At 36.7% G+C, this 23415-nt stretch overlaps 2 protein-coding genes across 3 annotated transcripts; both read right to left on the reverse strand.

Annotated features, from left to right (window-relative positions):
• Positions 1-4885: 4885 nt before the first annotated feature.
• Positions 4886-17059, reverse strand: LOC116405491 (E3 ubiquitin-protein ligase UPL6-like). The gene is made up of 7 exons (XM_031889474.1): positions 16867-17059; positions 16693-16779; positions 16429-16569; positions 16116-16241; positions 15769-15867; positions 15358-15425; positions 4886-4927 (listed from the first exon to the last, which is right to left on the reverse strand). The coding sequence occupies exons 1-7, from the start codon at positions 16888-16890 to the stop codon at positions 4918-4920; spliced, it is 555 nt and encodes a 184-aa protein (XP_031745334.1). The 5' UTR covers positions 16891-17059; the 3' UTR covers positions 4886-4917.
• A 562-nt stretch (positions 17060-17621) lies between these two features.
• Positions 17622-20068, reverse strand: LOC116405492 (E3 ubiquitin-protein ligase UPL6-like). 2 transcript variants are annotated; one of them, XR_004218639.1, is made up of 5 exons: positions 19988-20068; positions 19042-19122; positions 18343-18416; positions 17902-18046; positions 17622-17678 (listed from the first exon to the last, which is right to left on the reverse strand). XR_004218639.1 is itself a non-coding variant. In XM_031889475.1 (4 exons), the coding sequence occupies exons 1-4, from the start codon at positions 20009-20011 to the stop codon at positions 18156-18158; spliced, it is 261 nt and encodes an 86-aa protein (XP_031745335.1). In that variant the 5' UTR covers positions 20012-20062; the 3' UTR covers positions 18097-18155. The 2 variants fall into 2 exon arrangements, 1 of the variants encoding a protein (XP_031745335.1); XM_031889475.1 differs by lacking the exons at positions 17622-17678; positions 17902-18046 and adding an exon at positions 18097-18237 and having other exon boundaries at positions 19988-20062.
• Positions 20069-23415: the final 3347 nt, after the last annotated feature.

Genomic DNA, 23415 nt, shown 5'->3' on the forward strand with positions numbered 1-23415 from the left:
GTAAGTATAACTTGAATTTTCAAAACGACCAAGCAATGCTTCAGTGTAAGTTTGTAACTCACAACCTACCAAAATTTCAAAAAGTATGAAAAAAGTACTTCAAGACCCAACATGTCAATCAAATGTGTGTAAAACTTAGTTTCAAACCAACCTAAAACGAGTTCAAAACGTGTCTAAGTTTCACTTGAACTTTCAAAACGACCTAACAAATATTCAATACAAGTTCATAAGTCATAACCTAGAAAAAAGTTCAAAATTTTTGAAAAAGACACTCCAAAACCCAAAATGTCAAGTGTGTAAGTGCAACGAACTTAGTTCTATACAAACCTAACAAGTATTCAAAACACGTATAAGTTTTCGAACACCCTAACAACGCTTAAGTGTAAGTTTATAACTCATAACTTACCAAAAATTTCAAAAAGTGTGAAAAAAAATCTTTCAAGACTCAAAATGGCAACCGTGGCTGTATGCAAAACTAACTTAGTTTGTAACAACCTAAAAGGTGTTCAAAAAATGTTTTAAGTATCACTCGAACTTTAAAAATGACCTAATAATGCTTTAGTGTTACTTCATAACTCATAACCTACCAAAAAGTTCAAAAAATGTAGAAAAAGCACTCCAAAATCCAAAATGGCAACCAAGTGTGTAAGTGCAACAAGCTTAGTCCCAACTTTAAAATTAGTGCGAGTTGGGAAATGTATTAACTCAAGCATGATGTACAAACTTGAAACGACTTAAATATTTATTCACCATCACATAAAAACAGTAATTAAATATAGATAACATGTGTAAATAAAGGGAGAATCACCTTTCTAGCAGTAGCTTTAGAGTAAGACCAAACACCATCCTCCTACTTGTAAATCTGCTCGATTGTCTACTTTGTTCTACACTCGTCATTTCACCGTCTCAGGCCATCCATTGAATTGGCCACCCAGCCTTGGCATACAAGAGTATGTCTCAGCCTGTTAACAAATACCACTAAAACTAAGCAAGACAAAGAAAAAAGTTTTCAAAAAATTACCTAACTTTTAGGTCTTCATGTGACTTTTAAGTTCTTCTGTCTTCTCCTTCAACTCTTTGACAGATTGCTGAAATTATGTGTTTCTGCAATGTTTACCAGAACATGAAAGATTCATTACGAACATAAATACCATGAATACAAAGCATGAAGAAATAGTAAAACAGTCAATACAAGAAGAAAAAAGTTCACTTGAAAACGACCTAAAACAGTATCACTTGAACAAAATGTGTCTAAGTATCACTTGAACTTTCAAAACGACCTAAAACAGCTTACGTGTAGGTTCGTAACTCATAACCTACGAAAAAAGTTCAAATAGAGTGAAAAAAGCACTACAAGACCCAAAATGGTAACCAAGTGTGTAAGTGCAACAAACTTAGGTCAAACCAACCTAAAACGTGCTCAAAACGTGTCTAGGTATTACTTGAGTTTTCAAAACAACCTAGCAAATCCTAAATGTAGGTTTGTAACTCATAATCTACCAAAAAGGTTGAAAAAAGCATTTCAAGACCAAAAATGACAACCAAGTGCAACAAACTCAATCTAACCTAAAATGTATTCAAAACGTGTGTACGTATCACTTAAACTTTCAAAACGACCAAACAATGCTTTAGTGTAAGTTTGTAACTCACAACCTACCAAAATTTCAAAAAGTGTAAAAAAAGCACTTCAAGACCCAAAACGGCAACGAAGTATGTAAGTGCAACGGACTTCGTTTCAAGCCATCCTAAAAAGAGTGCAAAACGTGTCTAAGATTTCAAACCGACCAAACAATACTCAAGCGTAAGTTCGTAACTCACAACCTAAAAAAATTTCAAAAAGTGTGAAAAAAAGTACTTCAAGACCCAACATTTCAATCAAATGTGTAAGTGCAACAAACTTAGTTTCAAACCAATGCAAAATGTGTTTAAAACGACCTAACAATCCTTAAGTGTAAGCTCGTAACTCACAAACTAACAAAAAAATCAAAATGCGTGAAAAATGCACTTTGAGACCTAACATGGCAACCAAGTATGCAAGTGAAACAAACTTAGTCTTAAACAAATCTAAAAAAATTTCAAACCGTGTTTAAGTATCACTTGAACTTTCAGAACGACCTAAGAATGTTTATTTGTAAGTTCGTCACTCATAACCTACCAAAAAGTTCAAGAAGTATGGAAAAAAAGGAAACACTACACGACCCAAAATGGCAACCAAGTGCGCAACTGCAACAAAATTAGTTCCAAACCAACCTAAAAAGTGGTCAAGGCGTGTCTAAGTATCACTTGGACTTTCAAAACAACCTAACAAAATTTAAGTGTAAGTTGGTAACCCATAGCCTACCAAAAAGTTCAAAAAGTGTGAAAACGGCACTTCAAGACCGAAAATGGCAACCAATTGGATAAGGTCAACAAACTTAGTTTCAAACCAACCTAAACCGAGTTAAAAACGTGTCTAAGTATCACTTGAACTTTTAAAATGTCCTAAAACAGCTTACGTGTAGGTTCGTAACTCATAACCTACGAAAAAAGTTCAAATATTGTGCAAAAAGCACTACAAGACCCAAAATGGCAACCAAGTGTGTAAGTGCAACAAACTTAGTTCAAACCAACCTAAAATGTGCTCAAAACGTGTCTAGGTATTACTTGAGTTTTCAAAACGACCTAGCAAATCCTAAGTGTAAGTTTGAAACTCATAATCTACCAAAAAGGTTGAAAAAAGCATTTCAAGACCAAAAATGACAACCAAGTGCAACAAACTCAATCTAACCTAAAATGTATTCAAAACGTGTGTAAGTATCACTTGAATTTTCAAAACGACCCAGCAATGCTTAAGTGTAAGTTTGTAACTCACAACCTACCAAAATTTCAAAAAGTGTGAAAAAAGTACTTCAAGACCCAACATGTCAATCAAATGTGTTTAAAACTTAGTGTCAAACCAACCTAAAACGAGTTCAAAACGTGTCTAAGTATCACTTGAACTTTCAAAACGACCTAAAAAACTTACGTGTAGGTTCGTAACTCATAACCTACGAAAAAAGTTCAAATATTGTGCAAAAAGCACTACAAGACCCAAAATGGCAACCAAGTGTGTAAGTGCAACAAACTTAGTTCAAACAAACCTAAAATGTGCTCAAAACGTGTCTAGGTATTACTTGAGTTTTCAAAACGACCTAGCAAATCCTAAGTGTAAGTTTGTAACTCATAATCTACCAAAAAGGTTGAAAAAAGCATTTCAAGACCAAAAATGACAACCAAGTGCAACAAACTCAATCTAACCTAAAATGTATTCAAAACGTGTGTAAGTATCACTTGAATTTTCAAAACGACCCAGCAATGCTTAAGTGTAAGTTTGTAACTCACAACCTACCAAAATTTCAAAAAGTGTGAAAAAAGTACTTCAAGACCCAACATGTCAATCAAATGTGTTTAAAACTTAGTGTCAAACCAACCTAAAACGAGTTCAAAACGTGTCTAAGTATCACTTGAACTTTCAAAACGACCTAAAAAAGCTTACGTGTAGGTTCGTAACTCATAACCTACGAAAAAAGTTCAAATAGAGTGAAAAAAGCACTACAAGACCCAAAATGGCAACCAAGTGTGTAAGTGCAACAAACTTAGTTCAAACCAACCTAAAACGTGCTCAAAACGTGTCTAGGTATTACTTAAGTTTTCAAAACGACCTAGCAAATCCTAAGTGCAAGTTCGTAACTCATAATCTACCAAAAAGGTTGAAAAAAGCATTTCAAGACCAAAAATGACAACCAAGTGCAACAAACTCAATCTAACCTAAAATGTATTCAAAACGTGTGTAAGTATCACTTGAATTTTCAAAATGACCAAGCAATGCTTAAGTGTAAGTTTGTAACTCACAACCTACCAAAATTTCAAAAAGTATGAAAAAAGTACTTCAAGACCCAACATGTCAATCAAACGTGTGTAAAACTTAGTTTCAAACCAACCTAAAACGAGTTCAAAATGTGTCTAAGTATCACTTGAACTTTCAAAAGGACCTAACAAATATTCAATACAAGTTCATAAGTCATAACCTAGCAAAAAGTTCAAAATTTTTTAAAAAGACACTCCAAAACCCAAAATGTCAATTGTGTAAGTGCCCCAAGTGTGTGTTTTCAACGAACTTAGTTCTATACAAACCTAACAAGTATTCAAAACATGTATAAGTTTTCAAACAACCTAACAACGCTTAAGTGTAAGTTTATAACTCATAACTTACCAAAAATTTCAAAAAGTGTGAAAAAAAATCTTTTAAGACTCAAAATGGAAACCATGGCTGTATGTAAAACTAACTTAGTTTGTAACAACCTAAAAGGTGTTCAAAAAATGTTTAAGTATCACTCGAACTTTAAAAACGACCTAATAATGCTTTAGTGTTACTTCATAACTCATAATCTACCAAAAAGTTCAAAAAATGTAGAAAAAGCACTCCAAAATCCAAAATGGCAACCAAGTGTGTAAGTGCAACAAACTTAGTCTCAACTTTAAAATTAGTGCGAGTTGGGAAATGTATTAACTCAAGCATGATGTACAAACTTGAAACGACTTAAATATTTATTCACCATCACATAAAAACAGTAATTAAATATAGATAACATGTGTAAATAAAGGGAGAACCACCTTTCTAGCAGTAGCTTTAGAGTAAGACCAAACACCATCCCCTACTTGTAAATCTGCTCGATTGTCTACTTTGTTCTACACTCGTCATGTCACCGTCTCAGGCCATCCATTGAATTGGCCACCCAGCCTTGGCATACAAGAGTATGTCTCAGCCTGTTAACAAATACCACTAAAACTAAGCAAGACTAAGAAAAAAGTTTTCAAAAAATTACCTAACTTTTAGGTCTTCATGTGACCTTTAAGTTCTTCTGTCTTCTCCTTCAACTCTTTGACAGATTGCTGAAATTATGTGTTTCTGCAATGTTTACCAGAACATGAAAGATTCATTACGAAACTAATTACCATGAATACAAGCCATGAAGAAATACAAAGAAGCCTCTTCATTAAGCTGAAAATGAGTAGACAAGACAAAAGATAATACAAAGAAGCCCTAGGATCAGCTAGTGCACTTGGACATCTCATCTAGGTTGACACCCACTTAGCATTCTCACCATATCGAGACTTAAACCAAAAGACTAAACCAACGACAAGGTTTAGAATAGATCATACAAACTGCCCAATAACTATACAACATAGATTTAAGACCACTAGAAATCCAAAAGAAATAAAATAAGAGTACAGTAGTGGACTAAGAATTAAAAATGAAAGTCGGCCAATTATGACTTATATCTTGTATGGAGAAATCTTTGAAGTCTTTTGAAAGAGAGCATCAAGTAGAAGCATTGATTCTAGCCATTTCGACTCGAGTTGTCCAAGAGGAAGCTTTATTTTGAAATGTTAGTTGATTTTGTTCAAACCAAATTTCTGGTAAAATGGCCTTTACTGCATTTAACCAAATCAATCTTGGTTTCTTCTTGAGAATGGGACATGAAATAAGCTGGACCACGTTCTCCTAAATCTATAGTCGAAAACCCAATTCAAATGAAGATAGCCAAGTAAGCCAAACCAACACTTCTTTGCATGTAAGCAGGAGAAGAAAATATGATGTAAATCTTCTAAAGCATGCAAACACAAGGGACAAACATGAGGAGATAAACTGAGAAAGGGAGGTTTCATTTGCAAAACTTCTGCACAGTTCATAGTCCATTTTGCATTCTCCAAAGTGTGATATTCACTCTTCTAGGGCTTTTTGTCTTCCAAATTGTCGAGTACTTTGTTTTCAAGACTGTGTTAGAACCTGTTTTCTGTAAATGTTTGGCTGATTAATAAATTAGTAGAACACACTATTTGGTGTTCTATCATTTTGGTATCGGAGAAATCGAATCTGTGAAGTTCTATATCATGGCTCAAAAGCGAATTGAGGAAAAGTTGGAAATGGTAGATCAAGAAATATCCGGCATTCGAGCAGAATTACATGATCTGCCAACAATCAAGGAAAACATGTCATCTTTGGCGAAGAGTATTGAGAGGTTAGGAGTACAGGCTGAGAAGCAACAACAGCAACCAGAAACACTGTTGAAATATATTGAAGGAATGATCAAAGAGAAGACAACGATGGAAGAAGTACTAGAAGGATCATCAAGTAAAGTTGACAGCATGGTTGATGTCAGTGATTGGACGATGATGGGAGGAAAATCTGAGGAAAAACATACCAAGTTGGAGGGTGAAGATTCTGCGGGCGACCGAAGCAAATTTAAAAAAATTGAAATGCCAGTTTTTGTGGGAAATGATCCTGATTCTTGGTTGTTTAGGGCTGAGAGATACTTTCAGATACACAAACTGAGTGAGTCAGAGAAAATGACTGTGTCCATTATTAGTTTTGATGGAGCAGCTTTGGATTGGTATAAATCTCATGAAGATCGTGAACCGTTTGTTAATTGGGACGATTTAAAGAAGAGACTTATTGTTTGATTTCGATCGAGTCGTGAGGGATCAATTCTGGGAAGATTTTTAAAGATCAAGCAAGAAATTACAGTGGAAGAATATCGGAATTTATTTGACAAATCAGTAGCACCATTGCCTTTTCTACAAAAGGCTGTCTTAGAAGAAACATTTATGAATGGTTTGAAACCATGGATTAAGGCAGGCATGGAATGTTGGGAACCTATGGGGCTTGCTCAAATGATGAAGTTGGCCCAAAAGATTGAGAACCGAGAAGTGATAAGGGGAGAATCAAGTTTCAAACGTGCAGCGGATGGAAAATTCCAGGTTTCTGCTTCTTTTAAACCTCAAATTCCTGTGATTTCTAATGATAATAAGTCAGAAGGGATTGTTCCAATGCGGATGATTACACTTCGAGGAGTGGCTGGTGAACCTAATCGACGAGAAGGACCACTAAAACGACTTTCTGATGCTGAATTTCAGGCTAGACGTGAGAAAGGTCTCTGTTTTCGTTGTGAGGAATGATTTTTTGTGGGCCATAAGTGTAAAGTGAAAGATCATAAGGAACTTAGAGTTTTAGTTGTTGGGGCAAATGGGGAAGAACTAGAAGTAGTTGAAGAAGAGGATTCAGGAAACTTCTGATTATGGGGTTATTTTGGGGTCTGAATCAGCTGTAAAAGGGAAGGGAATTTGTAAACAAGTGGAACTGCTATTGGGTGAATGGAAGGTTGTGGATAATTTTCTGCCATTGGAATTGGGGGGAGTGGATGTCATTCTTGGTATGCAATGGCTACATACATTAGGAGTAACCGAAGTAGATTGGTGAAAAATTACTTTGACATTCATACAAAATGGGAAGAAGGTTGTATTAAGGGGAGATCCGAGTCATACGAAGGCTAGGGTGAGTTTGAAGCACATGATGAAGACATGGACAGAACTTGATCAGGGATTTCTGATTGAGTGTGGATCTTTGGAAGGTGGAATGGCATTTGCAGCGATGTATGGGGTTGATGAAGTGCCTACCACTCATGAGTCTATTCCAGCCGTGTTAGCTAAGAATGAAGATGTTTTTGATTGGCCTGGAGAGTTGCCACCACAATGTACCATTGAACATCATATACATCTTAAGAAGGGGACTAATCCAGTCAATGTTCGGCCTTATAGATATGCATACCAGCAAAAGGAGGAGATGGAAAGATTGGTTGATGAAATGATGGCATTTGGCATAAAAACCTAGTACTAGTCCATATTCGAGCCCGGTCTTGTTGGTGAAAAAAAAATGGTAGTTGACGGTTTTGTGTAGATTACCGTGCGTTGAATAGTGTGACCGTTCCAGACAAGTTTCCTATTCCAGTAGTAGAGGAATTGTTTGATGAACTTAATGGGGCTAATATATTTTCGAAGATTGATCTCAAGGCGGGATATCATCAAATTAGAATGTGTAAAAAGGATGTGAAGAAAACAGCTTTTAGAACTCACGAGGGGCATTATGAGTTTCTTGTCATGCCTTTTGGGCTCACCAATGCACCATCAACGTTTCAAGCTTTGATGAATAGTATCTTTAAACCTTACCTACGCAGGTTTTCTTAGTCTTTTTTGATGATATATTAATTTACAGCAGAAGTTTGGATGAAAATCTTCAACATTTAGAATGGGTGTTAGAGGTGCTGCGAGAGAATAAATTATATGCTAATATGCAGCACAAGTGTGGGTTTGCCAAAATGAAAGTGGAGTATCTTGGCCATATAATTTCGGGCAAGGGTGTAGAGGTTGATCCCGAGAAAATTAGATCTATCAAAGAATGGCCCGTGCCCACTAATGTCCGTGAAGTTCGTGGATTTCTTGGGTTGACAGGATATTATCGAAGATTTGTAATGAATTATGGAAGTGTGGCTGCTCCTTTGACTCAACTATTGAAGAAAGGAGCATATGAATGGACTGTTGCAGCTGCTGAAGCTTTTGAGAATTTAAAGATGGCTACGATGACTCTCCCAATCTTAGCACTGCCAGATTTTTCCTTACCATTTGAAATAGAGACCGATGCTTCTGGATACGGGGTAGGTGCTGTCTTAATTCAAAATCATCGGCCAATTGCTTATTTTAGCCAGACATTAGCTATGAGGGATCGTGCTAAACCAGTTTATGAACGGGAATTAATGGCTGTAGTTTTGGCTGTGCAACGCTGTAGACCTTATCTTTTGGCAGGAGGTTTGTAGTGAAAACTGATCAACGATCATTGAAACTTTTATTGGAACAAAGGGTTATCCAACCTCAACATCAGAGATGGATTGCTAAGCTTCTTGGCTATAATTTTGATGTCGTGTATAAACCGGGACTAGAAAACAAAGCAGCAGATGCCTTGTCTCGTGTCCCTCCTACTGCCCAACTTAATCAACTTACTGTTGAGATCAGTTAAATTGGCAGTCCCCAACACTGAAGTTGACCCTAAATTAGTCCCAGAAATTAATGGGATGGATCTGAATGTCTTGTTCAATGATGAAGATATTCTCCCTATTAAAATTCCCCTGGATTTGCCTAAAGATTTAGTGTCTATAGTCGGCGATTGTGGAATCATTCTGGCTTAAATTAGATGTGCAACTGCCTTTTCCTCCTCCCAGTCATTATTAAGGTTGTCTCCTGGAACACTAAGGGTTTGAACGACTCCTCTAAACGTGCAGCACTTAAAAAATTCATCAACAATTGTAGTCATGATTCAAGAATCTAAGAAGGATACCTTGAACTCGGCTTTTATAAAATCATTGTGGAGTTCTAAGGATATTGGCTGGGATTATGTGGCTTCTGTTGGATCTTCTGGGGGAATTCTTACCATGTGGGACAGCAGTAAAATATCTGTAACAGAGGTCATTAAAAGACGCTTCTCTTTGTCAATCAAATGCCTCACTTTGTGCAAAAAGGTTTGTTGGATCACAAATGTCTATGGCCCTTGTGGTTGCAAAGAAAGGAAATTGGTTTGGCCCGAATTGTCTTCCTTAGCTGATTGTTCGGCCGTGGCCTGGTGCATAGGTGGGAATTTTAATATCACTCGTTGGGCCCAGGAAAGATTTCCTTTTGGCAGAAGTACTAGAGGAATGTCATTATTCAATAAGTTTATTGACATGGTTTCTCTCATGGAAATTCCATTGCAAAATGGAAGGTTCACTTGGTCTAGAGACGGTAGTTCTCCTTGAAGATCATTATTAGACACATTCTTCATAAATCAGATGTGGGATGTTTGTTTTGAAAATTCTCGGGTTTCTCGAAAAGCACGCATCTTCTCGGATCACTTTCCTTTATTCTTGGAGGCTGGTTCTTTTCTTTGGGGTCCCTCTCCTTTTCGGTTTTGTAACAGCTGGTTGGTGTCCAGTGATTCTAATCAGATTATTGTTGAAACAGTGAGCAACTCTAACTTCCAGGGATGGGCTGGTTTCATTCTTCATGAGCAGTTGAGATCAGTTAAATTGGCAGTAAAAGCTTGGAATATTGCTGCGCAAGCTAAGGTAAAAAAAAAACAGAGAAATCCTTGATGTCAAAATTAGAAAAATATGATTTTGTGGCTGAGTTGATTGGATTAAATCAAGAAGAGTTGAATTCTAGAGCTGCTTTGCAAGCGGAATTACTTAGTATTTATCAAAATGAAGAGCGTAATTTTATTCAGAAGAGTAAACTCAATTGGCTTTCTTTGGGTGATGAGAATACGGGCTTCTTCCACCGCTTTCTAAATGCGAATAAAAGAAGGAACCTCATAACTGAATTAAAAGATGATGATGGGGTTGTCTCGACTTCATTCCGCGACATTGAAAGGCTTGTGCTGGAATTTTTTGAGTCACTTTATACCAGAATTCCGGGGGACAGATTCATCCCTATTAACAGTAATTGGTCTTGTGTTTCCTCAATTCAGAATGAGGCTCTTGTTACCCAGTTTTCAGTGGAGGAGATCTTTAAGGCATTAAAGGCACTTGGCAACAATAAAGCTCCGGGCCCGGATGGCTTCACAGTGAAGTTCCTAATCACCCAATGGTCTATTTTCAAGGATATCTTCAAATCACTAATGTCTGATTTCCACAGAAATGGAAGATTAAATGCTTGCATCCAAGAAAACTTCATTTGTTTAGTGCAGAAAAAAGAGAATGTGACTCTAGTCAAGGATTTCCGTCCAATCAGCCTTACTACGTTAGCATACAAGGTCGTCGCAAAGGTTTTATCTGAACGTCTAAAACAAGTTATGGATGCAATTATAAGCCCCACTCAAAGCGCCTTTATTGAAGGTAGGCAAATTCTTGACCCAATATTAATTGCTAACGAGGCCGTGGAAGATTATAGGGCAAAACGGAAAAAAGGATGGATTTTAAAACTTGACTTGGAAAAAGCCTTTGATAGGGTGAATTGGAACTTTTTAGAAAAAAATTTATCTTTGAAAAAGTTTAGTTCCAAATGGATATCATGGATAATGGGCTGCCTAAAAAATCCAAAGTATTCAGTCTTCATCAATGGTAAGCCTAGAGGCCGGATAACAGCATCTAGAGGTATCCGCCAAGGGGACCCCCTCTCCCCCTTTTTATTCCTCCTAGTAAGTGAGGTTTTAGGAGAAATCATAAACAAGCTTCATATTAACAGCCAGTTTGAAGGTTTCCTTGTTGGCAAAGACTTGATCCACCTCCCTTTGCTTCAATTTGTCGATGATACTCTTCTCTTTTGTAAGTATGATGTGAAGATGCTCCTTAAACTTTAAAACGTCATTAGATTATTCGAATGGTGTTCGGGGCAGAAAGTAAACTGGGAAAAATCAGCCCTTAGCGGCGTTAATGTGGGAGAGGAAGATTTGTTTCAAACAGCAAATCTGATAGGGTGCAAGGTAGAAAAGCTTCCGATTATATATTTAGGTCTCCCTTTGGGAGGCTACCCTCGACAAAAGTCTTTTTGGCAACCAGTCATTGATCGAATTCACAAGAAACTTGAAAGGTGGAAAAGATATAACATCTCTAGAGGCGGAAGACAAACCTTATGCAACTCAGTTCTGGTTAGCCTTCCTACATACTACCTACTTTATTTTCTATACCTGAAAATGTGGCTGCCTCTTTGTTAAAGTGAGTTTTTGGAGTGAAGGAAAATGTCTGCAATACTGCTTGAAAGACAGGGGAAGCAGAAGATTGGTGTTCTATATTCTGGTTTGCTTATTAGTATTTTGTTGTTCGGAATTTTGGATTAGGAGGTTTTCTTTGTTTGATGTTTGTGAATTATATGTAACGTGACTCATTTTCTGAGGTTCACGGTTTGCTTATGTTGTAAGTTGTGTTTGAATTATCAATATAATAGAAACACTACATCAGTGTTCTATCAGGATGTCATCCTTGGAATGCAATGGCTGCACACGTTGGGGTAACTGAAGTGGATTAGCGGAAACTCACTTTATCTTTCATACAAAATGAAAAGAATGTTGTTATAAGGGGTGACCCGAGTTTGACAAAGACTAGAGTGAGTCTGTAACACATGATGGAGACATGGACACCATCTGATTAAGGTTTCTTGACAAAATGTCGAGCTATGGAGGGAGGAATGACATTTACCGAACTATATGGAATTGATGATGTTCCTACATTTCAAGAGTTACTACCAGCAGACAATTTTGGCTATCCTAAAAATCCAGCAACAAAGAAGTGGGAAGTGCTTGTTAGTTGGAAAGGAATACCACCTCATGAGGCTACATGGGAGAACTGTGATGATTTTACACAAAAGCTTCCTCATTTCCCACCTTGAGAACAAGGTGTCTTTGGAGAGGGAGAGTAATGATAGACCACCAATTGCAATACAATATAGCAGAAGAAAGACAAGTGGAATTGCACGTGCACAGGTGATGGAATTGGAGGAAGTGGAAACCACCTTAGTGGGGACAACAGTTAGTTACAGGGGGAGGTTAAAAGGGAGAGATGGAAGGAAAGATGGGGGTTGGTTAATCAGTTTCTGGAAGTGGAGGGGCTGTATTTTCTGGAGAGCAGAATTACAGAAGTTGTTCAGTTACTTTAATCTTAGAAAGTGTTTTCCATTATCCTAAACTACTTTTGATGTTTGAATGTTTTATTTTATACTTGGTTATTGTCTGTAATAGTACTTGTTTGTTCGGTGTTTTCAAGACTGGTTTGAGTATTGTATTCTGTAATAGTTTGGTTGCTTAATGAACAAATAAGAACCATTACTTGGTGTTCTATCAGCTTCTCAATCAAGCATACACATCTCAATAAGGTATTATACATGCAATCAAACAATCACAACATACATACCATTTACTCAAAACGACCTAAAACATGCTCAAAACGACCTAAAACGTGCTCAAAACGTGTCTAACTTTCACTGCAACTTTCAAAACGACCTAAAACAGCTTACGTGCAGGTTCGTAACTCATAACCTACGAAAAAAGTTCAAATATTGTGAAAAAAGCACTACAAGACCCAAAATGGCAACCAAGTGTGTAAGTGCAACAAACTTAGTTCAAACCAACCTAAAACGTGCTCAAAACGTGTCTAGGTATTACTTGAGTTTTCAAAACGACCTAGCAAATCCTAAGGGTAAGTTCGTAACTCATAATCTACCGAAAAGGTTGAAAAAAGCATTTCAAGACCAAAAATGACAACCATGTGTGTAAGTGCAACAAACTCAATCTAACCTAAAATGTATTCAAAACGTGTGTAAGTATCACTTGAATTTTCAAAACGACCCAGCAATGCTTAAGTGTAAGTTTGTAACTCACAACCTACCAAAATTTCAAAAAGTGTGAAAAAAGTACTTCAAGACCCAACATGTCAATCAAATGTGTTTAAAACTTAGTGTCAAACCAACCTAACACGAGTTCAAAACGTGTCTAAGTATCACTTGAACTTTCAAAACGACCTAAAAAAGCTTACGTGTAGGTTCGTAACTCATAACCTACGAAAAAAGTTCAAATAGAGTGAAAAAAGCACTACAAGACCCAAAATGGCAACCAAGTGTGTAAGTGCAACAAACTTAGTTCAAACCAACCTAAAACATGCTCAAAACGTGTCTAGGTATTACTTGAGTTTTCAAAACGATCTAGCAAATCCTAAGTGTAAGTTAGTAACTCATAATCTACCAAAAAGGTTGAAAAAAGCATTTCAAGACCAAAAATGACAACCAAGTGCAACAAACTCAATCTAACCTAAAATGTATTCAAAACGTGTGTAAGTATCACTTGAATTTTCAAAACGACCAAGCAATGCTTCAGTGTAAGTTTGTAACTCACAACCTACCAAAATTTCAAAAAGTATGAAAAAAGTTGTCAATCGAGGGGTGGAGACGTATCTAGGGTGTTTTTCTATGAACACACCTAAACAATGGGTTAAATGGCTAGCTTGGGCTGAATTAAGCTATAATACAACAGTCCGTACAGCCACATTGATGACCCCCTTCGAGGCCCTCTATGGGCGACCACCCCCCTCTATATTACCATATGTGAAGGGCTCGAGCCGGGTGAATGATGAAGTAGACCATTTGATGAAAGAAAGAGATGAAATTTTGGGCGTTTTGAAGGCCAATTTACTGAAAGCACAGCAGCGAATGGTCAAATATGCTAATGCTAAAAGACGGGAGGTGCAGTTTGAGGTTCATGATTGGGTTTATGTGAAGTTACGCCCTTACCGACAGTCCTCTCTCAGCCGTTTTAAGCACTCCAAATTGGCCCCAAGATTCATTGGTTCATTTATGATCGTGGCACGAATTCGTTTCGTTGCATACCGTTTGGCCCTTCCCAAGGAATCGCTTATACACCCGGTCTTTCATGTTTCTGTTCTTCGCAAGGTCGTGGGTTCAAACAGGCCATTATTCCCAATTTCAAAAGATTTGGCTGCTGATTTGTCTATGCAAGTGTCTCCGGTAGAAGTATTGGGAGTTCGCAAAACAATAGAAAAGGAGGACAACTTAGAAGTTTTGATCCGTTGGAGTGAGGGGACACTTGAAAGTGCAACGTGGGAACAAGCTGCTCTTATTCAAGAATCAGTTTCCTGAATTCCACCTTGAGGACAAGGTGGCTATTTGGGGGGCGGGTAATGATAGACCTCCCATAGTAAAGGTGTATTCCCGTAGAGACAAGAATAGGAAGAAGAAAGAATGATTGAGAGTTAGTTGATATTTTTCTATTTGTGTGGGCCCTTAGGAATGTGTTTGTTAGAGTGGGGCCAAGTATTTTGTTATTTCTCTAAGCAATTACTTAAGTTTCTTGAGTGGGAGGGTATGGGTATCTTGATTTTGGTATAGACTCTCATTAGAGAAGTGTGTAGAGATTGGGGAGCTCTCAAATCCTCCCCCACAGTTGATAAATAAAATTTTGGCTAAAGCCTTGACAAAAGCTAATGTAGAACATCCCCCTTCTTTATGTTTCTTGAGTTTTATCCTAGAGGAGGTGTTTGAATTACCATTTTTATAGTTTAGGATTAGTTATTTGAATTAACAATTTTGTATCTTGAGTTAGTTATAAGTAAACTAACTCAACCCCAAGTTAGTTTAACAACTCTTGTAATCTCCAGCCTATAAAAAGGCTTCTCATTTTCATTAATAAATGATAAAAAAAAGGCATTATACATAAAGATTTCCTAGCTTTGCAATTACAGCATCAAAAGCAATGTACAGTTCAGATGAGACTTTATTCCAGTATAGAGTAGCTCTGTAATTGCAGATCAAGAAAGTGAATGTAGCATGGAAATCCCAAATTCAACATTTGGAAGTTAGCAATTGACAATCTCATTAGTAGGCAGTGCACCCATAATAAAATGTAAGATTTTTAGAACCCTAAAAATTCAAGTAACTTGCAACTAGTCATTGTCATGACCATCAATACTACGATTAGTGGATCAGCACAAAATACAAAACAGTAAGACAGTAAATCTTTAAAAACCTTACTTCTGTTTTAACTTGCTCAAGAAGAATGTTGCAAAAAGTATATCAACAAGAATTCCTTCAAACATGACCTACAGGAAGAAGGGTAAAACAACAACATCCTGTCAAAAATCATTTAATGTGATTGAGATCTTTTAGCATGACTGCTTGAGAACTTTTAGCACAACCGGGCAGCAACTTCAATAACAGAAAAACATGCATAATGTAGGAAGACAGCAGATTTCAAATTATGACATTGTATTTATGAATGTCAAGCGATACATTAATGTTCCAAAATTCAACCAAAGTATGGGGTGAAAGATATATAAGAATCTTCCATGATAAGGCCAAGACCAGGATATCCTTATCCAAAAAAAGAAAAAACACTAGTCAACCAAAGTAAATTCCATGTATGATTGGGAATTATGGCCATACCTTTGCCAAAAGAACTTCGAGGAAATGGAAAAACTGGAGATGTTGCTCATGTATCATTCCCGAACCAGGATTGGGGTAGAGCAAATGGTCAGCAATTTGCTGGATTACCAAGCAGAAAATAACTTATATTAGAAAAAATGAACAATACATACCCACATATTACTGAAATTTTATGAAATAGATTTCAAGCAACCAATTTTTATATTGAAATGTGATCTCACAACTATTTTTATTTTGAAAAGCGATTTCAAACAACTATGGCTGTCTCATCACGCTTCATGTTATCCAATAATACTACAGGATTAACAAAGCCATGCCATGCTAATAATAAGGAATGTCGTGATAACCTTAAATAAACCATACTGCACGTCAAAGGCTGCCCGTGTAATGTTCTCCATGACATCTTTAAAAATACCACCACCATCAATTCCTGCCTCCTCAACTCCAAATTCATTAACAAAAGACACACGTATCTGCATGCAGAAAAGTGAAGCAATTGACCCAACACAAACAAGAAAAAACTAATAAACAATTACAAGTAACTCTGCAACTATAGGATGCAGAAGAGGGAAGGGGTCGTTTTCACGAGGGCAAAGAAAAAGATAGAAAAAAGTAAGATAACAATTTCATTTTTCATAAATCATGGAAGTCTGAAATTACCGATCCTCGAAGATCAACTTCAGACAATGCACTCATCTGACTGAAAGCATCTTCCAATATATGATTTCGTCGAATTCTAAACCGGTTTCTGGCAAAAACAGCAAGAGATCCATTCCTTTGCCTAGCTGCTGCTAGTTGTGTCTGTGAAATGAGTTATAGAGAAAGTAACCATAAATAAAAAATATCTTACATATTTCTATAACTAACAGTCGTCCAAGAAATTCAATATTGTGGATAAGGAAACCAAAAAAATAACTTGCTTACAGTGAAAATCTTAACCCTGCTAGTAAACGGTACTAAAAAGGGAACTCGCTTGTGTATATCATTTGCTCTGGTATTTTCTATCACTGCCTACAAAGAAACAAGGCCAAGTAAATAATTAGAATTACGATCAGATAGCAGGTCGTTAGAACCAAAACATTCATTGAGAACAATTACCTGTGAAATGAAATAATCATTCATCGCGTCAGCATGGAAGTCACTGGGTGGTGTAAACTGCCGTCTATTGTTCCAGTCTTGCAACTACAACGAGACAATTTAATCTTAGTAGATCGACAAAATGATGCATGGATAAACAATCTTGGAACTTTGGACTCCCCTGGAAGGATCGATATCCTTGACTTTGGTTTGAAGCTTGCATGGATAAACCTTTTCATTCATTTTTCATTGATTATTCATCATTGTTCCTGAAAATCAAAGGAAATTCTCTCAATTTTATATATTACTAAAATTAGGATACATATAAGTCTTAACTAGTCTCATAGCACCCTCCATTCATCTTCCCCTACACTGGCTATGGTATCAAAATGCTCAATTAAGTAATACGTCTACTAACGAACTTGAAAACAAAACACATCACACTAAAAAACACAAACATCCCTTTAACCCAACAGAAGCAGCTCTTTTTACCCTTGCACTCACTATCACATTACTATCATGTTTGTCAACTGTCAAACTAACTCTTTTAAGTTATTTAGTGTGACACTACAAAGTTATGAACACCATAATCTTAATTAAAACCTTTTAATAAACAAATGCCAAGTTACTACTCAAGAATGGCAAGGAATTCAAAAAACATGACAGCTATCCTAATTGGTTGAAAATGAGAAAAAGAAAGTTAGCCAGACAACCTGTTTGGACTACAAAGCCAGCAGATACGATTCCTCAAATTTGACCATTCACTCTCCATACTCTACAAGTCTTCAAGCACATGATGCTGCCTTCTTTCAGATGAGCAACATCATTCCGATCTTAACAGTCAGAAGAGCAAATCAAATCAATCCTAGCATATTCACAAATCACAACTAAAAAGTACAAACATTACAAAATAAAACATGCAGCGATATCAACAAGCATTCTGATAAATAATTAGCCAATTAATTGACATTACAAAATAAATAAAGAAAAAAATCATTGGAAAGATCACTGCTTAAATGAAATTTGAAATATCTCCCAATAGTTTTGATCGGTTACCCGAGTTGTGAGAGTGATCGGTTGATATTGCGTGCTTCCTTCAAGCGCTCCCCAGCTGCACCTGTTAGCTTCTGCCTCCGGAACCAGGTAAATCAATAAGATTTATTCTACTTGTTTTAAAGCTACTTAAACCATCTGCCAGTCTCTGCACAATAAAGTACTAGTCAGAAATGTACCTTGTCTCATACTGAGTTACTTTTTCACATGATTTTTGCTAGCAGGATAAATTAGTTTAAGCTCTAGAAGGAACCAACTTATCCCCTTAAGGGAAACCAAAACAAATAATTAAGAATAATGAGGATACGAAGTGGTCCTCGAGAGTAACCAGTTACAAACCTAATGAAAAAGCAAGATACAATTGTTATATTTTTGAAGTTCAGTTTTTCTTTAAGCCAACTTGAGACAAGAAGTAACCAACTGATGTGTAATGAAAATACTCACTTCAGAAATTTCTTTTGGTTTTCCACTGAGAAACTTTTGATAACTTCCCAAAACATCTCAATGACATAATGCTCCTGAAAGCATGAAATAAAAATTCAAATTCCGAAGTTCCCACATTTGGTTTTTCAATCCAGCAGAAGCATTAAAAAAGTGAAGATATTTCTCCGTTTCCTATCACAAATTTCTTGATCATGGTTGTGCCTGACCAAACAGAGCATTACAAACAATACAAGTCCAAAGTTTGTTTTCATAGTCATAGAAACATAAGAGAGGACTAGAAGTCTGAATAATGGTAATCAATTTATCACCCAGTTTCAAACACTAATACAGGCATATACATTGTATGAATTCGAAATTAATTGAAAAATATTAAAAAGAATCTAAACGATGACCAACTCCCTAAACTCCAAAGACTTCAAAACCATCTCCCAATTACCCGGGTGAGATCTTCCAACATCATCTACAATTTTGAAGTTTAATTGACTTGACATCACAATTCCGATTGCACTACAATAAATCTAGTATTCGATATCCTAAACCAAGAATTGTTCAACCTCCAAAGGAAGATTAATTGTAACTAATCTTCTTGCAAGATTTCAAATTTTCAAAATTTTATCGAACACAATATGCAAAACAATTACGCAGAAAAGAAAAGAAACAAAAATACATATATAGAAAAAAGGGTTTAATAGAACTTACCCTATGATAACCACTTGAATAAGTAGTATGTGTCCGTAGGTCATCAACATCCAAGCTGTCCAGTGAACCTGATATTGAAAGCTGAAATGAAATAGACCAGTCAAAGACAGCAACTCGATTTATCCTGGAACCACAAAAGACCAGCAACAAAACTTCATAGTATTTAGCCATTGGTCCATGATTTGACCTAAATTAGGGTTCTCTTTATGTTTTTCTTATCATTTCCCATCGCAAGGGAATTTTTTTTCCCACATCTTTTCCCCTTACAAGGACTTCAGTTGTCACCACTTAGAGTCCATGTAGGCTAAAAATAATCTAGTTCACTTTGTTTATTTCTCAGATTTTAATGATTAGTAAAATTCTGCCTCTACACTTTTACGAGCATTGTGCCTCTTCGAAAATGAACAACTTGAATCTTAAGGAAGACTAGTTTCCTTATCCAGAACCTGAATCTTCACTTCATCAAGGAAACCCACATCTATTCCTTCAGGTGAACTCAATAAGGAAGACCCTGATGCCTCTAGGGTTTAGGCTTTGGTTGGTTGCTGCCCAGATCACAAGATCAAGTGTACTCCTAATCATTCTAGGTTCTTGCTTTAATTAGTTTAGTGTTTCACGTCACATGAAAATTAAAGGTCGACAATGGCACATTATCAAAACTACTAACCCCCTCCCCCCTCCCCCACCCACACACCCACACAATAAGAAGAATAAAAATGCAAATCTAAGTGCTTAACCCTACTGACTTTGTATGGTCTAGGAGAAAAAATGTTCCTCCTTTAACATACTTCTTTCCCAAATAGTATAATTAATACTAGCATGAAACAGGATTCAAGGCACATGAGGCAGTTGATGTGCAATGATAAACGAGTCATCAAGAGATTATATAACAGCAAAACAGCCTTTTCATGCAAACCACGTTACTATCTCAGTGAGTTAGTGATACCTGGAATTCATGCTCATTGAACATGTTGATCCATTCTTTCTGTATAAGCTGCTGAATCCCTCTCAAAAAATGAGAACTTTGTTGTCGTATCTGAGGAGGACATGTTTTCAATCAACATTGGAGTAGGGAGACACATTGGATAAACAAGGGACAAACTATGCTGAAAGTTCAAACGATGATTGGCAACAAGATGAATGAATGTGATGACATTTTCACAGGTGACACGACGGTTTTTTCCTCCAGGAAGTAGCTCTTCTTCAATTTGCTTTCCATATTCATTGTTTATAATAACAAAATATAGCTCTAGTTCAGGAATGTCACCTTCATAATTTAAGATAAGAAGTGAGAAAAAGATTCTACCAGGATACTAGATTGATCTAGATCATTGATCAACAGGCTAAGTGTGGTATCAGCTAAAAGTGATACCAGGGAATACACACCTTTAAGAAAATAAGGTGGCGATACAATTCAGGATCCAAGGATGGCAAGTCATTTAGATAGTTATACATGTTGTGATGATAAACATTGGAAATATTCAATGTTGGGTTAAATATTATTCCATCTTTATACCATGCAACCATGCAATATTAAACTCTCATAAATTATATAGAAAGCTGATAGACCTCCCATAGTAAAGGTGTATTCCCGTAGGGACAAGAATAGGAAGAAGAAAGAATGATTGAGAGTTAGTTGGTATTTTTCCATTTGTGTGGGCCCTTAGGAATGTGTTTGTTAGAGTGGGGCCAAGTATTTTATTATTTCTCTGAGCAATTACTTAAGCGTCTTGCGTGGGAGGGTATGGGTATCTTTTTGGACATATGATTTTGGTATAGACTCTCATTAGAGCGTGGAGAAACTGGGGAGCTCTCAAATCCTTCCCCACAGTTGATAAATAAAATTGTGGCTAAAGCCTTAACAATTTTGGTATCAGAGCCATCTTTCCTGGTATGGTTGGTAAGATGGAAGCTAGGATAGTTGAACTGGAAGAAGGTTTAGAGGGAGTAACCACAGGGACGACTGAAATGGAAAGTAGAGTAGAAGCAAAATTTTTACAAGTGGAAGAACGACAATTAGCATTTGAAAGGAAGATGAAGAAACAATTTGCGGAAGCAGAAGTTCGAAGTACAATGGCTGAACAAAAGATTGAGGATAATCTGTAAAAATTGAGTGAGGATATGAAATTGTTAATACACAGGATGGGAGTGATGGGAAGTGCTTCAAAAGGATCCACATCTAGTGAAAGAATGATTACGGACAAGGGAAAGGGAATAATGAATGAGGAACAAGTTCAAGAAGAAAAAAGTGAACAAAAAACTAACCCGGTGGTGGATGAGGGAGTTGGAGTACCATGTGCACCAAATATCCGTGAGATACCCCTTTTTGACATGAGGCTACGAAAACTGGAGGTGTCGATATTTAAAGGGGAGGAAGAAGAGAATGTGGATGGATAGCTACAACGTGTGGAGCGCTATTTTGTGGTGAATATCTGACGGAGAGAGATAAGTTGGATGCGGCGGTCCTGTGCTTGGAGGGGGAAGCTTTGGACTGGTATCAATGGAAGGAGGATAGAAAGAAAATCGGCAGCTGGACAGAATTCCGATAGCTTCTGTGGCCAGATTCAAAGCGTCCGACCAAGGTCGTGGGTTCAAACAGGCCATTATTCCCAATTCCAAAAGATTTGGCTGCTGATTTGTCTATGCAAGTGTCTCCAGTAGAAGTATTGGGAGTTCGCAAAACAATAGAAAAGGAGGACAACTTAGAAGTTTTGATCCGTTGGAGTGAGGGGACACTTGAAAGTGCAACATGGGAACAAGCTGCTCTTATTCAAGAACAGTTTCCTGAATTCCACCTTGAGGACAAGGTGGCTCTTTGGGGGGCGGATAATGATAGACCTCCCATAGTAAACGTGTATTCCCGTAGAGACAAGAATAGGAAGAAGAAAGAATGATTGAGAGTTAGTTGGTATTTTTCTATTTGTGTGGGCCCTTAGGAATGTGTTTGTTAGAGTGGGGCCAAGTATTTTGTTATTTCTCTGAGCAATTACTTAAGTGTCTTGAGTGGGAGGGTATGGGTATCTTTTTGGACATATGATGGAATTAAAGAGCTCACCTGTCTTAAAATAACGATCAGGCATCTGATGTCCTTTAACGATAGTGGCTTCTCCTGCTCATAAAACTCCTCATTGTCAATTATTATGAGCATGTGCCTGATTGATAAGGAAAGAAGTGATCAGGACATGCCGAATCTTATAACATACCATATAATTATATAACATCAGATGAGGAATTAAAGCGAAATTCAAAAGTAGAGGAACAGGAATAAAGAAGATAATCTTACTTGTACACAGGACAAAAAACAGCCAAAGGTAATAGCCAACCAGGTGCATCTCCTGATAAATATGCCAATTTCTCTGAAAAGGATGACCATTTTTTATTCTCGTGGCACTTTTTAATAAAACTCCAGAGTACTGGAACTAACTCCATTCTGTATGCTAGAATAGTCATAATTTTTTATGTCCCACACCAAGTTGTACTTAAAAAGATCTTTTCAAAAAAAATCTATAGAGTTTTTTTTTTCTTTTTTAAATGAAGTACATGCATGTTATGTTTCTCGTTATTGAGAAAACATGACCTTTAAACCATTACTAACGCCATTATATCCAAACAGCAAGGTACACAAACCTAGTAGAGGATGACACATGCAACTTTGTCCATTGGGTAGAGAGAGGTGTGAAATGTGAATGTCCGCCACAGTAAAGGAAGAGTAAGAATTTGAGAGGAGAAACTCCAATTGGGATCAACACGTGGGCAACAACATGGCTTCTTACCAACATGAGAACTCAAAAGAGACAGCAGATGTTCTAGAGAAGCCAATGAACTCTTGGAATGTGAATCTGCACTTTCCTGCAATAGTTTGAGTGTGAATTAGTTCTCTGAAAACACCTGCAGAGGATAATCCACGACAAAACAGAATGTCTATAAAAAAAACCACTTGCAAGTAGAAAAAAAAGGAAGTACATTTATACCTTCCCTGTCAAAGTGATATCCCTAATCAACGCATATGCATTTCTTTCCAGGAAGTAACCAACAATTTTACAAACCCATGGGAGTTCAGGTTGTAATAAGAAAATAATTGTGTCTAACAATAGAGTTGCAGGTGTGTTAGAGTTCACAGGTGCAGCCAAAAGTTGATTCCTCAATTGGTTTCTATCAAGAACAACATCAAGTAAGAATAATTCAGAGGAAAAATAAAGACAACTTATCATATATATAAATAAGATTAGTCTGAATTCGTTAGCTGAAGGTAAAAAAACCTTTATGTCAATTATATATATCTGAACAAAATCTAAGAAATATATCACTTTTCAACAAAAGAAATATATCATATACAATTAAAGGATCATAGCATAGAAAGCCAACAAAATCAAC

The sequence above is a fragment of the Cucumis sativus genome, unplaced genomic scaffold, assembly GCF_000004075.3.
Source record: "Cucumis sativus cultivar 9930 unplaced genomic scaffold, Cucumber_9930_V3 scaffold112, whole genome shotgun sequence".
In the NCBI taxonomy this organism is placed as follows: Eukaryota; Viridiplantae; Streptophyta; class Magnoliopsida; order Cucurbitales; family Cucurbitaceae; genus Cucumis; species Cucumis sativus.